Source organism: Lepidochelys olivacea (genome assembly GCF_965140295.1).
Source record: "Lepidochelys olivacea isolate rLepOli2 genome assembly, chromosome: 3".
Lineage (NCBI taxonomy): Eukaryota > Metazoa > Chordata > Testudines > Cheloniidae > Lepidochelys > Lepidochelys olivacea.
The window spans coordinates 179,624,947-179,638,976 of NC_140413.1; the positions used below are offsets into that span (position 1 = coordinate 179,624,947).

Consider the following 14,030-nt stretch of genomic DNA (forward strand, 5'->3'; position numbering starts at 1 on the left):
CCTATCCTGAGCCCAGCTCAAAAGGACCTTTGTCCTGGGACCAGGATTTCAATGCGGGTGAACAAAATGAAGGAGCAAGCCCCTCCTTTTCAGCCAGAGCTAAATTACTGCTGTTGCCTTGATTCCAAATATGAAATGAGATCAAAAGTGCTGTATATTTTCCCCAAATGAAGTAAGTTGTGTCATTTTAAAAAAATGCAACTCAGATTTTTAGTCCTGAGACCTGCACAAATCCAAAGGTCATGATTTACATATGTATTTTTCATTCTGTATCCTCACTGTTCCATTTTATTTCCACTCTCCTCTTCCTATTACAGTGTTTCTTGTTCTGGTCCCCACAGCAACACAAATATGTGTTAAGAGAATGGTTGGTTCATTCCAGGCTTTTCTATAGCTGATTCTCACCAATGCTGACCAGAACCACATACTGGCTCAATAGCACAAGCTGTTCCAAAAGAGCAGCCCATACCCTTTGTTTTCTCCGTAGTGCCCATTTAGAAGCACACTCATCCTCTTTCCATAACAAACTACTTTAGGTATCACAGGTTTTAAGTTTTTAAAACGTTTATGCAAAAGGAATAAAATGCAGGGTCAAATTGTTCTGTTGACAAATTTGACATGGAGCTGAAAATTCTATAAACTTATTTTTACCATTGAACAAAGCCTACTTCAGTATTTGATGGTAAACCAATATTCATTTTAAATATTCAAATATTGCTTGCTCACATCCAGAATCTTAAGTCCAAATCCTGCCTTCATGTAACTCTGTGCCAGTGTGACTGGCTTATCTCTACCTCAATACTTGCTTACAGATGAAGACAAATTTGAGAAAAAACTACACGAGTTCCAAGCAAAGGTATAGATTCTTATTCAGTCCTTACTCAGGTATCGGAGTAGGTAATGGATAGTCTTGCCTAATCAAGGACTTGTGCCCCAGTGTTAAAGTTATCATTATTTTCCTTCTTTCCTGCAATGCAATTCTGCCCTGTGTTAAAGGTTTTTGAGGACCTGTAAGTTATAAAAAGCAAACAGAGCATAAATCAGAAAAAATATATACTCATTCTCTAATCTATTTTAAGGAACAAATTTGTGCTAAAATGAGGTAAAGTGACAACTTTTCCGATCTTTTGTTATCCAGGGTACTATTTTAAGGTATAGTGCGACTGCATTAGTACTTGTCGCAGTGTCCTGCTTCCAATCTGCTGGCAGGTCTCCAACACATTCCAGTACTTAATGCACAGCCCTAGTTGGGATTCAGTCCCACTTATCTCTAAGACACATTGACTGAGATTTTTCCACATTATAACTGACCCACCCTTTACTAGCATGAGGTCACTTTGCACAATCTTAGCCTGCAAATGAGAAAAACATTTGGAACAAGCTCCTCCAAAAGTCCAAGTTATAAAGACCATAATTAAAATAGATCCCAACAAATGTTTTAACATTAAGTTATAGGCTCTGGGCATCAGTTGCATCCGATGAAGTGAGCTGTAGCTCACGAAAGCTTATGCTCAAATAAATTGGTTAGTCTCTAAGGTGTCACAAGTACTCCTTTTCTTTTTGCGAATACAGACTAACACGGCTGCTACTCTGAAACCTGTCAGCTTAAGTGATCACTCTGGTTACAGTGTGTATGGTAACACCCATTGTTTCATGTTCTCTATGTATATAAATCTCCCCACTGTATTTTCCACTGAATGCATCTGATGAAGTGAGCTGTAGCTCACGCAAGCTTATGCTCAAATAAATTGGTTAGTCTCTAAGGTGCCACAAGTACTCCTTTTCTTTTTGTGGATACACACTAACATGGCTGCTACTCTGAAACCTGTCATTAATCTGTCTGTTATTTAGTTTGTCTGGAATATGGAGAGACGCAGGGAGACATTTTTTTTTTTTTAATTCCAATAAGTGTTTCCACTTTTGATCATCCTTTCCACTGATTCATCATGGTCAAAAACTGTTCTTCCAGAACTGCATATTCTACTTTAAAATATGAATATGCTGCATATAACCTGAAATAAACTAGTTTAGCTACCCAGTAGATCTCTGACTGAAAATCCCTGAGTGGGACTCATTCTTACCCTCTTATATCAGCATAAATCACTATTAGCACTATTGAAGTTAACGGAGTTATATCATGTTAAAACTGGCATAATGTGACAGCTGAATCAGCCTCTATTCATTTTTATTTTTCTAACTTTTCTTTATCCATCTCTTTCCGTACTGAGGGTGAAGAAGAAACCCTCTCCATGGACTGGGGTTAGCATTTCCTCTTTCAGGTTACAACTGGAAAAAAAAAACAAAACACTGTATAAAACAAAGACAAGAGATGACAACATTCTTGCCCAGAGCTTTGAGCTATATGGGGCAGAACAGGAGGCAAATCCCCCATTACCAGAGTTTAATATCTTCAACAGAACAAATGGTGATTATGCTTTGTGGATGGAAAGCTAGATCCTCAGCTGGTATAAACAGGTGTAGCTCCAGGATCTGACCAGATAAACCTTGCACTCAGGGAGTTTTTTCAGACAAAAGAGCTGCATGTAGTAAAATCTACTAGGGCCCTAGTAAATGGAAAATCCACTTAATTTTGGAAAATTTACCTGTGAACAGATTGATTGCAGTGCAGTGAGTGTCTCTGAACAGCAGATTAATGGCACACCTCTTCTGGTTCAATGGCATAATTGGTATTAGCCACTAGTCTATTCGTGGTAGCTGACAGGTGTGAATTAGCATTTGTTGGCCTAAATTTTTCACACAGAGTGGCCCTTTTGTTCAGTTCATGCTGTTTTCTTGATGTGCCAAGGTTGCTGAACAAGTCAAACTAATATATGTTTTAAATAAAAGTTCCAATGCTTGGCACATTTCCAAAGGAGTTAATGAAAAAAGTGACTATAAACTAGCATAAGGCATTCTAGTCTAGTGACAATTGTTACAAGTTAAAAGAAGTCCTGTGTACAATTAAAAAAATAGAGTGAGCTTAAGGAAAAGCTTAATTTGTGCAGAAGAAAAAATTACGGAAGGAAAACAAAAGATACATAAAAGCAGAAACATCTGAAATGACACCAGCACAATAAAAAAATCACTAATAAGGGGGAATGGTCAGAGAAAAACAGTCAATGGTGCTAAAAGAACACAGCTCAAATTACTCTTCAGCTTTAATCTGTCATTGGGCACAGTAAGATAGACACCAACAGATTGCAAAGATTACATATGATTGTAGATCTTTTTCCTGTAGCATATATTAAAAGCCATATAGAAATCACTCTCTTTCAGATAAACACACATCAAAAATCCACCTTCTCAAGCTGTGGTAAAGAAACCTGAAAATTTTTGCTATAAACTCAAGCATTTCTTAATTGTACAGAGGATTTTCTGCAGCAAAAGTATGCATTTTCTATGGGGATTTGACAGGAGCAATTCGTTCTAGCACTTAACTACAAATTAAAAATAGCCAAAGCTCAACAAAATTGTTAAAAAGATTAGACTGCTTAAATTCATAGGATGAGTTAAACAGCAACAAGAATGATGTTATGTAAATCAGATGGGATATAGCTATACATAATAAAAATTTTGCATGTGTGAAATCTCTGTAACGCTACTTTTCATTAAAGAAAAGTAAACCTTTGTTAGGTCCAGAAGTAATTGCTGCTCCACAGTACTCATGTTCATTAAAAAAATAAATTTACAGCAGATCATTTTAAGAGTTATAATAAAATCTGACAAATGAGAATCCTATGTGAAACAAAATTAAACACAGGATAAGGTCATCTTTGGTGCAGCATACCTGCAGAAAGTTGATTCTACCTGTGTAACATTAGATAGTACATATACTCCACCCTCTCACACTCTCCTCATGAGGCAACCGTTGATTGTTATATAGGGATTACAAACACCCAGAAGAGGATTTTTAAAGTGAAGATATAAACCTACAATAAAAACAAGAAGATGGCATTAGATTGTCAAATAAACTTTAAAACCAATGGGCCAAAGTCAGTCCTGGTTTAACTGTTGACGTCAAATCTAGTCAAGCTGGGCCTAGACAGAGCTACACATCTGAGTAATGCTCCTATCTATGTCAGAGGCAAAGCTCTCATTGCTGTTATTTAGGAACACGAGGAGACCTATGGGTTGGTTTTGACTTTAAAAAAAATCCCTTATCATTTGAGTCATGGGTACTGTAGGGAAAACTCCTATTGACTGCACAGTGGAGATCAGGCCCTAAAAGGTTGTCTTTCGCCACAGGAATTATTGCAGCAGTTGTGATTATCTGTGTTGCTCTCGTGTGCAGCTCTCTGGTTTAAATGGGAGTGGGATGGGTATAGGGCACTATCTGGGGCAATACATCAGCTCCAGAATTGGCTCCTCGCTTTGGTCCAACTGAGCCCAAAATACAGCTTTTTGCAAAGGTTTTCCCACAATTATGGAGTGGAGGGTTTGGGGGCCAGTGACTGCTTGGGACTTAGATTTGGAAGATGTTTGGGCTATTGGTAAACCACTGTACAGGCTTTTAATTTGTATGTAGTACCCACAAATCTGAATAAATAAATTGTCTCATTTGAGCTGTGTAGCACAGGCTCCTCACAAATGAATTACAATACTTTGTACAAACGGTCAAACTGCATACATGTATATTCATGTAACTTGACAGTGACAGGGTGTCCCTGGCCCTCTGAGGCCTCCTGCTGAAGGCCCCATGGTCCTACCCCTCCCCGCCCCAGGAAAGAAGCAGCAAAGATATGTCCTCCAGGCCTGCCTAGAATGGCTGTATATGTGCAGCCTATCAGAGCCCAACAGGCTCAGCTAAAAGGAGCTGCAAGGCCTGAACAGGTCAGTTCCTGGATGGGACCAGAGAGTCAATGATGGGTGCTCTGTGCTGGCCAAAGGAGTTCAATGAGCTGCATTTACTAGACTGGAGAACTGGACTCCTAAGGTAACGGGTGAAGAAAAAGGGGCTATGTGGAAAAAGGCCCAGGGAATAGCAGCAGCAAACTGAAGGCAGTGATATGTGGCTGCTGTTTATAGGGTCCCTGGATCGGTACTTGGAGTAGTAGAAGGACCAAAGTAGAATCATAGAAGATTAGGGTTGGAGGTCATCTAGTCCAACTGTCTGCTCAAAGCAGGACCAACTCCAAGTAAATCATCCCAGCCAGGACTTTGTCAAGCCGGTCCTTAAAAACCTCTAAGGATGGAGATTCCACCACTTCTCTAGGCAACCCATTCCAGTGCTTCATCACCCTCCCAGTGAAATAGTGTTTCCTAATATCCAACCTAGACCTCCCTCTTTGCAACTTGAGACCATTGCTTCTTGTTCTGTCATCTGCCACCACTGAGAACAGCCTAGCTCCATCCTCTTTGGAACACCCCTTCAGGTAGTTGAAGGCTGCTATCAAATCCCCCCTCACTCTTCTCTTCTGCAGACTAAACAAGCCCAGTTTTCTCAGCCTCTCCTCATAAGTCATGTGCCCCAGCCCCCTAATCATTTTCGTTGCCCTCTGCTGGACTCTCTCCAATTTGTCCACATCCTTTGTGGGTGGGGGGCCCAAAACTGGATACAATACTCCAGATGTGGCCTCACCAGTGCCAAACAGAGGGGAATAATCACTTCCCTCGATCAGCTGGCAATGCTCCTACTAATACAGCCCAATATGCCGTTAGCCTTCTTGGCAACAAGGGCACACTGCTGACTCATATCCAGCTTCTCATCCCCTGTAATCCCCAGATCCTTTTCTGCACCCACACAAGCCCCTGGGAAAGCAGCCTAAGGCCCCAAAAAGAGGACAAGGCTAGCTTAGAAGCCTGGGTGAAAGTTGGGATGTAAAGCGCCTAGAGACAGGGCGGAAGACCCTGGTGAGGACAAATAGTTTTGCTGGACTTTCCCTACTCTGGAAAGGGTTCAACCATATCAGCTGTGTGACTTGGCTGGAGAACTGAGCCACTGAAGACCTGCCTAATGAGGCTGACAACCTATAGGGGGTGCCAGGAGAAAAAAAGACTGCAGCACCACACCCACCCAACAGGAGGCACTCACAAAAGAGGTGAATGTCTCATGTCTGGGGCCCGACCAAATTCATGGCCATGAAAAACGAGTCATGGACCATGAAATCTTGTCTCCGCTGTGAAATCTGGTCTTTTGTGTATTTTTACTATATACTATAAAAGTACCCTATACTACAGGGTAAAAAATATACAAAACTACACAGCATTTCTCAATCTAGAAGTCCCAACCCAAAAGAGGGTCACAAAGCTATTGTGGGGAGGATTAAAGTATTGCCACCCTTACTCCCATGCTGCTACTGGTGGTGGTGCTGCCTTCAGAGCTGGGCACCCAGCTCTACTGTGCCATACGGTGACCCCCTCTACAATCGCCTTGTGGCCCATTTTTTTGGGTCCGGACCCCCAGTTTGAGAAATAGTTTTAAGGGGTTTACATGTTTATATTTTGCCTTTTTTAAAATACATATTCATGTTTTGTTACAACACCATGACATTTAAGATATAAATAACTGAAACCACGAAATTCAAGATTTTTTTAAATGCTACCACTGTGAAATTTACAAAAATGGACCATGAATTTGGTAGGACTCATGTCACACTGACCCATATAAAATACTTCTCCAAGCCTATGTAATGTCAATGATCACTGTGGGGGCCCTTGATAAAGGAGAGGTAGTTCAAGAAATCTTTATATGAAAAAAGGGCTTTCATCACATTTCTTTTGAAGGTATATGTCCAATTTAAAGGCAGGTAGGCCTTAAATTAGATCATGCAGTAGTGCTTTGGTTTGTGTACAACATGACCAGCGTGAGCACAAACGTTTCACCATCAGTCTGTTCCATCCTTGGGAGCACGTACAGATTAATCCCAAGGGTTTCTGGATTCATCCCACACTAAAGCTGAAATAGGGTTCTGCAACACTTTCTGACACAACTACTCATTTATGTTCCATCACAAGCTTTACCTTTTACCACATACAATTTACTTCATTGAACTTGTTCTACAGCAATGCTACTACTCTACTACCAGATTTAGTACCAACTTTGTTACAGTATGCAAAGAATAAACTGTATGGTTTAATATTGCAAAAATACTATGGTTTATTCATTTTATTTAGCGTCTTCCTAGTATCAGTTGCGACACATTAACTAGCCAGCACTAATCACCAAGAATTGCTGTGTCACACTGGAATCACAACAACCATTTTTGCAAGTTTTCTTCAGAAAAGTCAACCATCTTGACAACTAGACTGTTAAACAGTAGAAGTGAATTTGGTAAAAGCAACTAATTCTTTGGCCACCTACTGCTTTTTGTCACCATTACCATCATAAACGTACATCTTTCACTCTAGAGCAGTGATTCTCAGCCCACGGGCCGCCTTTGGCCAAATCGGCACATAGCTGCAGCCCATGTGACATCCTCAGGGCCATACAGGTAGTATATATATTGTGTAAATGCAGCCCACAGTGGTAAATACGACTACTCTAGAGGCTTCATCGTACATTCAAGTCCTTTTTCTGGTTGGGAGTTTTGCACATTGGCTAACAAGTCAAAATGGATAAGTTTCCTGTGACGCTTCCACACTGCTAAGATTTCTTTAATAAAGTAATAAACACCAACTGCCTAGATAATCTTCAGGACAGGCCAGAAATAATCAAAAATCAGTCACCTAGCTCATAATATCCACAATTCTATCAACAAACCTTTGTATATAATGTTTCAAGAAATCTCAAACCTTGGTAGTTTTATTTTCCATTTACAGGAATTTTACTTTTTATATTGATAATTCAAAATCTAGGTCTATGGACAATCTCATGATGAAAGCACAAAATCTTATGTAGACATTATCTAGAAAGCAATCTCTCTTCTCTCCCACCACCCCACTCTTCTGACTGTAAGGATGCAAATTTCCTCAGAACTGGAGGACTGGAATGGAATTTATGTTATATTCAATTGCTTACTCGATTTTTGCGTAAAAGTTAAGTCTTGTAATAGATTAAATGTTTCATATACTTCAAAATCAAAGGATCTATGTTTAAATTATTATTTTTAAGTCATCTTGATTTTAAAATGTCACTTTACACTGCTATGAAAGACGGATTTTTCAGAGATACTGCAGTCTTGCAATATTTGGCAGAACTCTGCTTTTTGGTGGAGTTTTTGGTTTTTGGGTTTTTTTTTGGTTTTTTGGGTTTTTTTGGGTTTTTTTGGTTAAAACAGGCCTGTAGACATCAAACTACTCTGTTGATCTGGAAGATACAAATTAATTTAAGTCCATGCATTATGCCTTTTTAATTATGTGTTCACCTCAGTAATACAGGCATTTCAGGTCCATAAAACTTTCAGACTATTAAAAATTTAAGCCAAAGCCTCATAACCAATAAGTTTGAACTTTATATGGCTAATCATTTAGAAGTCAGGAAGTCAAACACTCCAAATAAAACAAATGTTTCTTCTGTAAATATAAGCAACAGTATTGTGTAACAATCTGAAAGGAGACTAATGAAATTGCAAAAAAACATTTTAGATTCCTAAATGTACAGTATGAGAATTTAAAGATTTAATGGTGATGACAGCACAAATACCTTTCATGTATAAAGTAAAGAAATACCAGGTGGTCTAACATGCTCTCCTGCATAATGTGAAAGGGCACTTAATATCCAGAACCAGCCTGACTATATCCACCTGATTTACATACAGTCTGCGTTTAAATGGTGCAAGAACAGTAGGTGCCTATCTGGTACAATATAAATGTACACCGTTTCCTCTCATTTACAATAGCATTCTTCCTGTAACCCCTCCCTAATGCTGCTACTTTTGTAGTATCAGATTAATGTTCCACAGCTGCAGGCTGGACTCCATCAGACCGCATTAGAGCTGCAGAACTGCAATCGCATAACTCCCCCTCCATTACAGAAACCAAGAGCAAGCAAAAACACACACACACACACACACACACACCCTAAACGCACAATTGCCATCTGCACCTCCACGACACACTGATCAGAGTCACAAACCACCAACATAAAAGGCAAGCGGGTAGAATGATAGGGCGGTGATTGCGTTTGTTCCCGGGAAAAAAACAATCTCGATTTCCTGTTGGGTGGGGTTTTGACAGTGCATAAGGGAATCATGCAAAATGTAGCCGGAAAGACCCGAATAAACGTTGTCAGATCACTGCATTGTGCTGCATCATTTCTCCTCAGGCATAAAGGAAAGGGAAAACCATAACAATATACAACACAGGCATGATTTGCACACACATGCTTCCCAAATATAAATACTGCAACAGAGCGAACAGGGAGGCGAAACGTCCTTATCATTCCACACAGATAAATTCAAGTCTGATTAGGCTTTATGGTCTGGAAAGGCACTATTACCGCAATCCAACCAATACGTAACGAAGATGCCGATTATACCAACAGAGGGAACCCTGGCAGATCCACATCCAGCCCTAAAACACGAACCTGTTGAAGTCCTGGGGGGAGGGAAGGAGAGAGGGGAAACTGACCGGTCTCCTCCAGAGCTGGTGTGCGCCCAGTCCAGAAAGATGGGGGGGGGGGGAGGCGGCGGCGGCGGCGGCGGCAGCGCAGCTAGCTCCCGACCACGCCTGTTTGCATCCCATGTACCGTTACAGGCAGCCACCTATGCCAGGCTCCCACGGTCCGGGGGGGGGGGGGGGGGTTGAAGCTCCCTGCTGTCATTCGCTCCCCCGTCGTTGCCCGGTTTTGCGGCTGGACCACTCATCGCCTTGTCCACGCACAAACCAGACCGCGGAGGGGGCACAATAACCCCACTGCCACAGAGGGATGGAGCCGGCTATAGCGCTGGGTGCGCGCAGCCCGCACCCACTCCCACCAGCTCCCGCCGGGCTGGCAAGCCCACGGCCCCGTCCCCCGCGCCGCGGCAGGGGGGAAGCCTTTCTCTCCCCCTCTCCCTCTGCAGAGGGAGACTCAGCCGGGCGCATCACAGGCCCGCGCCTCCTTTCTCTGCATCCCCCGCCCCATCAGATACACACACTTCCCGCTTCCCAGCCTTACTGTCCCCTGCGTGTGCTCTTCCCCATGGGGAGGGGACATCCCCCCGGCCTCCTGCCTCTGCCATGCCTCCCCGCGGCAGGACTCTTACGGGGGCGGGGGGGTCCGATCATGGCTGTGCCCTGTTGTCCGCATGCACCGAGAGCCCCTACCTCGCCGGGCTGGGGAGCCGCTCCCGTCGCGGCAAGCTGAGGGCTCCGCTCCGCAGCGGCGAGTGGGGGGCGACGCCGCTCCGGGCAGCGGCGGCAGCGCAAGGGAGTGACTGGAGGAATCCGCAGCCCGCCTGCCCCCTCCGCCTGCACAGCGACAGCTGCGCCGCGCCGGGAGCCAGGGGGCGGGGAGAGCGCGCGCACACCCCCCGCGCCCCGCGCCCCGCGCCGGCGGGCGGTCAAGGGGGTGGCAGCGCAGGCGCCCTCCGCCCTCGCCGCCCCTCCCCAGCGCCCGGCAGCCGGCCAAGCGGCACCGCAAGCCCCGCTGCTGCCGCGGCAGCGCCGGCGGAGCGACACGCACCCGGGTGGCCGGGCCTCCCTCCCCTTCCTTGGGAGCCGCGATGTGGTGCAAGCAGACCAGGGCACCCGAACAGACTTTCCAACCCGCCCGACATGGAGGCGGAGCGGGAAGGCGCGGGGCTGCTGCTCCGAGGCCCAGGGTGTGCACTGGCCTCCCTAGCAATGGCTGAGGCCACCGGGACAGTAAAGGTAATTTAATTAGCGCCATTGCAAGAGGGGACACTGATGTTCAGTGAGGCGCTTTGGCATGTAGGGCTTACACGCTGTGGGCCCAGGCGAGGAGACCTGCAATTTTGCAAACCTCACTGCTGGGTGGTAGGTACGCACCCTTACCCGGGGTTTGTGCTGCCGGCATGGTGGTGGTGACTTCCCTTACCTGCCGCCAGAGGATCAGCCTGTGGGCAGTTGGTTTTGAATTGACCCAGTGATTAGTGGAGGACCTGGGGGCACCGTGGCTCTGTGCAGTAGCTGGTATCTCCGGAGATGGGGGTTCACCAATTCTGCCACAGTTGGAAGGAGTTTAATTGTGTGAACCAAACAGAAATTACATTGATCTTAAACCACTACCCCCCCCCCCCCGGCATGGGACAAGGTGGCCATCATTTTCCTTGAAAGGTGTGTGAGGGGGTATGCAAACCCCATGGGGTTAACAAGCCACTGGGGGCTCAGCTGGCCCTGGCCCCATCACACCTGAGAGAGAGGTCACAAATGGAGGAAGGAACTTAAAAGGGTTCTGGGCTCAGGCAGACTTGAAAGGAGAGCTGAATTCAGTCCTCAGTGCCTGGAGAGGGGCCAGCTGAAGGCAGGAGCGTCTCGAATAGCCACTGCCCAATGGCCCCTTCCAGAAGGAAGGGAGACCTGAGACTGACTCTCCCTGGGGCGGGACTATACCCTGCTATTTATTTGTGAACTCAGCTTAGGGCTGCAGCCTGCTGAACACCCGGTGACGGACAAGAGCTTCTTTTACCCAGTTTGGGGATGATTCACTTGTGTTAATTCTTCTTTTGTTCTGTTCACTTCCAACCCCAGAAGAGTGGACTGTCCAGGCCCAGCTGGATGGCTGAGCCTCTTAGGGGTGGAAGTGGAGTGGGGAAAAATACCTGACCATCCCCACAGAGCAGGGGGAGCGCTGGGCCCTGCCCCACAGACAACGTGGGGAAGGAACTCTGGTGAGATGGGAATAATTTAAAACAACAGCTAGAGTACTGTATAAGAACAAAGTATTTTTATTTACAGCACAGTAGCACATCGGGGTGAGAGCCTGATAGGGTTGCCAGGCATCTGTTTTTTTACTGGAACGCTCGGTCGAAAAGGGACCCTGGTGGCTCTGGTTAGCACTGCTGAGTGGGCTGCTGAAAGTCTGGCCACAGCAGCTGGTTCCTTGGAAGAGGCCGGCGTGTCCCTCCAGCTCCTCAGTGCCGGTGCAGCCAGGGGGGCTTCGTGCGCTGCCTCTGCCCGCAGCACAGGCACCGCCCCAAGCGCCGGCTGCGCAGCTCCCATTGGCCAGGAACCCCTTCTGAGAAGGGGCAGGGACTCAGAGAAGGCACTGGGCAGGGGTGTTTGGTTTTGTGCAATCAGAAAGTTGGCAACCCTAGAGCCTTGTTATGATATGAAGTGTACAAACACATAGTGAAAAGACCACCCCTGTCCCAGAGATTTGACAAGCCAATTGTGTGACAAGATACAACAGATGTGTAAAATAGGCAAAGGGGAAGATGAGGTAACAATAAAATGATCCTATTTTGCCGAAAAAGCAGGAATCATAGCTCACAACCGCCTGACCATTATGAAAAAGAATAGGTCACATGGAACAAAGAGCATTTTAGAAGTTTACATATATAGTGAAAGGAAATAAAGTGAAATAAACTGTACAGTTTAAGAGCTGAGTTTTGCCACCTTTCTGCATGCCAAATAGAACCTCATCCCCTACATAGTCCCACTGAAATCAGATGGCGTACCTGCAGAGTAAAATGCTAGTCAACCTGAGTAAGGTTAACAAAATCTGACTCAATGTAAAAAGTTCTACAGAAGAGAGAGTTTCCCAATCCATATTTCCTTCAATATAAGGACTAAAATTTAGGGATGTCAATTAATCCGTTAACTCACGCGATTAACTAAAAAAAAAAAGTAATCACGATTAAAAAAATTAATTGGGATTACTCGCAATTTTAATTGCACGGTTAATAGAATACCAATTGAAATTTATTAAATATTTTGGATGTTTTTCTATATTTTCATGTATATTGTATTCTGTGTTGTAATTGAAACCAAAGTATATATTTTTATTACAAATATTTGCACTGTAAAAATGTTAAACAAAAAAATAGTATTTTTCAATTCACATTATACAAGTACTATAGTGCAATCTTTGTTGTGAAAGGGCAACTTACAAATGTACATTTTGTTTTGTTACATAACTGCACTCAAAATGAAAACAGTGTAAAACTTCAGAGCCTACAAGTCCACTCAGTCCTACCTCTTGCTCAGCCAGTCACTAAGACAAACAAGTTTGTTTACATTTACTGGGGATAATACTGCCCTCTTCTTGTTTACAGTGTCACCAGAAAGTGAGAACAGGTATTTGCATGGCACTTTTGTAGCTGGCATTGCAAGGTATTTATTTATATGCCAGATATGCTAAACATCATTTGCCCCTTCTTGCTTCGGCCACTATTCCATGTGTTATAGCAGTCTTAGATGGTGACCCACCACATGTTGTTCGTTTTAAGAACAAAAAGAAAAGGAGTACTTGTGGCACCTTAGAGACTAACCAATTTATTTGAGCATAAGCTTTCGTGAGCTACAGCTCACTTTGGAGTGAGCTGTAGCTCACGAAAGCTTATGCTCAAATAAATTGGTTAGTCTCTAAGGCACACAAAAGCTTATGCTCAAATAAATTGGTTAGTCTCTAAGGTGCCACAAGTACTCCTTTTCTTTTTGCGAATACAGACTAAGACGGCTGTTACTCTGAAACCTGTCATTTTAAGAACACTTTCGCTGCCGATTTCACAAAACGCAAAGAAGATACGAATGTGAGATTTCTAAAGATAGCTACAGCACCCGACCCAAGGTTTAAGAATCTGAAGTGCCTTCCAAAATCTGAGAAGGACGAGGTGTTTTCAGAAGTCTTAAAAGAGCAACTCTCCTATGTGGAAAGTACAGAAACCGAACCACCAAAAAAGAAAATCAACCTTCTGCTAATGGCGTCTGACTCCGATAATGAAAATGAACATGCGTTGATCCGCCCTGCTTTGGATCGTTATCAGGCAGAACCCATCATCAGCATGGACGCATGTCCCCTAGAATGATGGTTGAAGCATGAAGGGATATATGAATCTTCAGCACATCTGGCACTTAAATATCTTGCGACACCGACTACAACAGTGCCATGAGAATGCCTGTTCTCATTTTCAGGTGACATTGTAAACAAGAAGTGGGCAACATTATCTCCTGAAAATGTAAACAAACTTGTTTGTCTGCGCGATTGG

At 44.0% G+C, this 14,030-nt stretch overlaps 2 protein-coding genes across 3 annotated transcripts in view; one reads left to right on the forward strand and one right to left on the reverse strand.

Annotated features, from left to right (window-relative positions):
- The window catches only part of SPTBN1 (spectrin beta, non-erythrocytic 1), a 214,181-nt gene extending 203,859 nt beyond the window's left edge, over window positions 1-10,322 (reverse strand). The window contains exon 1 of one of the 2 annotated variants that reach the window (XM_084622256.1): window positions 10,186-10,322. The gene's annotated coding sequence lies outside the window, so the exon portion shown is untranslated. Of the gene's footprint in view, window positions 1-9,463; window positions 9,479-10,185 lie in introns of those variants that run through there. The other variant, XM_084622257.1, reaches the window with a different exon arrangement.
- LOC311518888 (uncharacterized protein) overlaps window positions 10,099-14,030 on the forward strand; it is a gene marked incomplete at its 5' end in the record, with an annotated part of 42,160 nt that continues 38,228 nt past the window's right edge. Inside the window, one exon of the mRNA XM_084624952.1 lies at window positions 10,099-10,731. Coding sequence (XP_084481078.1) covers window positions 10,099-10,731 — 633 coding nt within the window. The remainder of the gene's footprint in view (window positions 10,732-14,030) is intronic.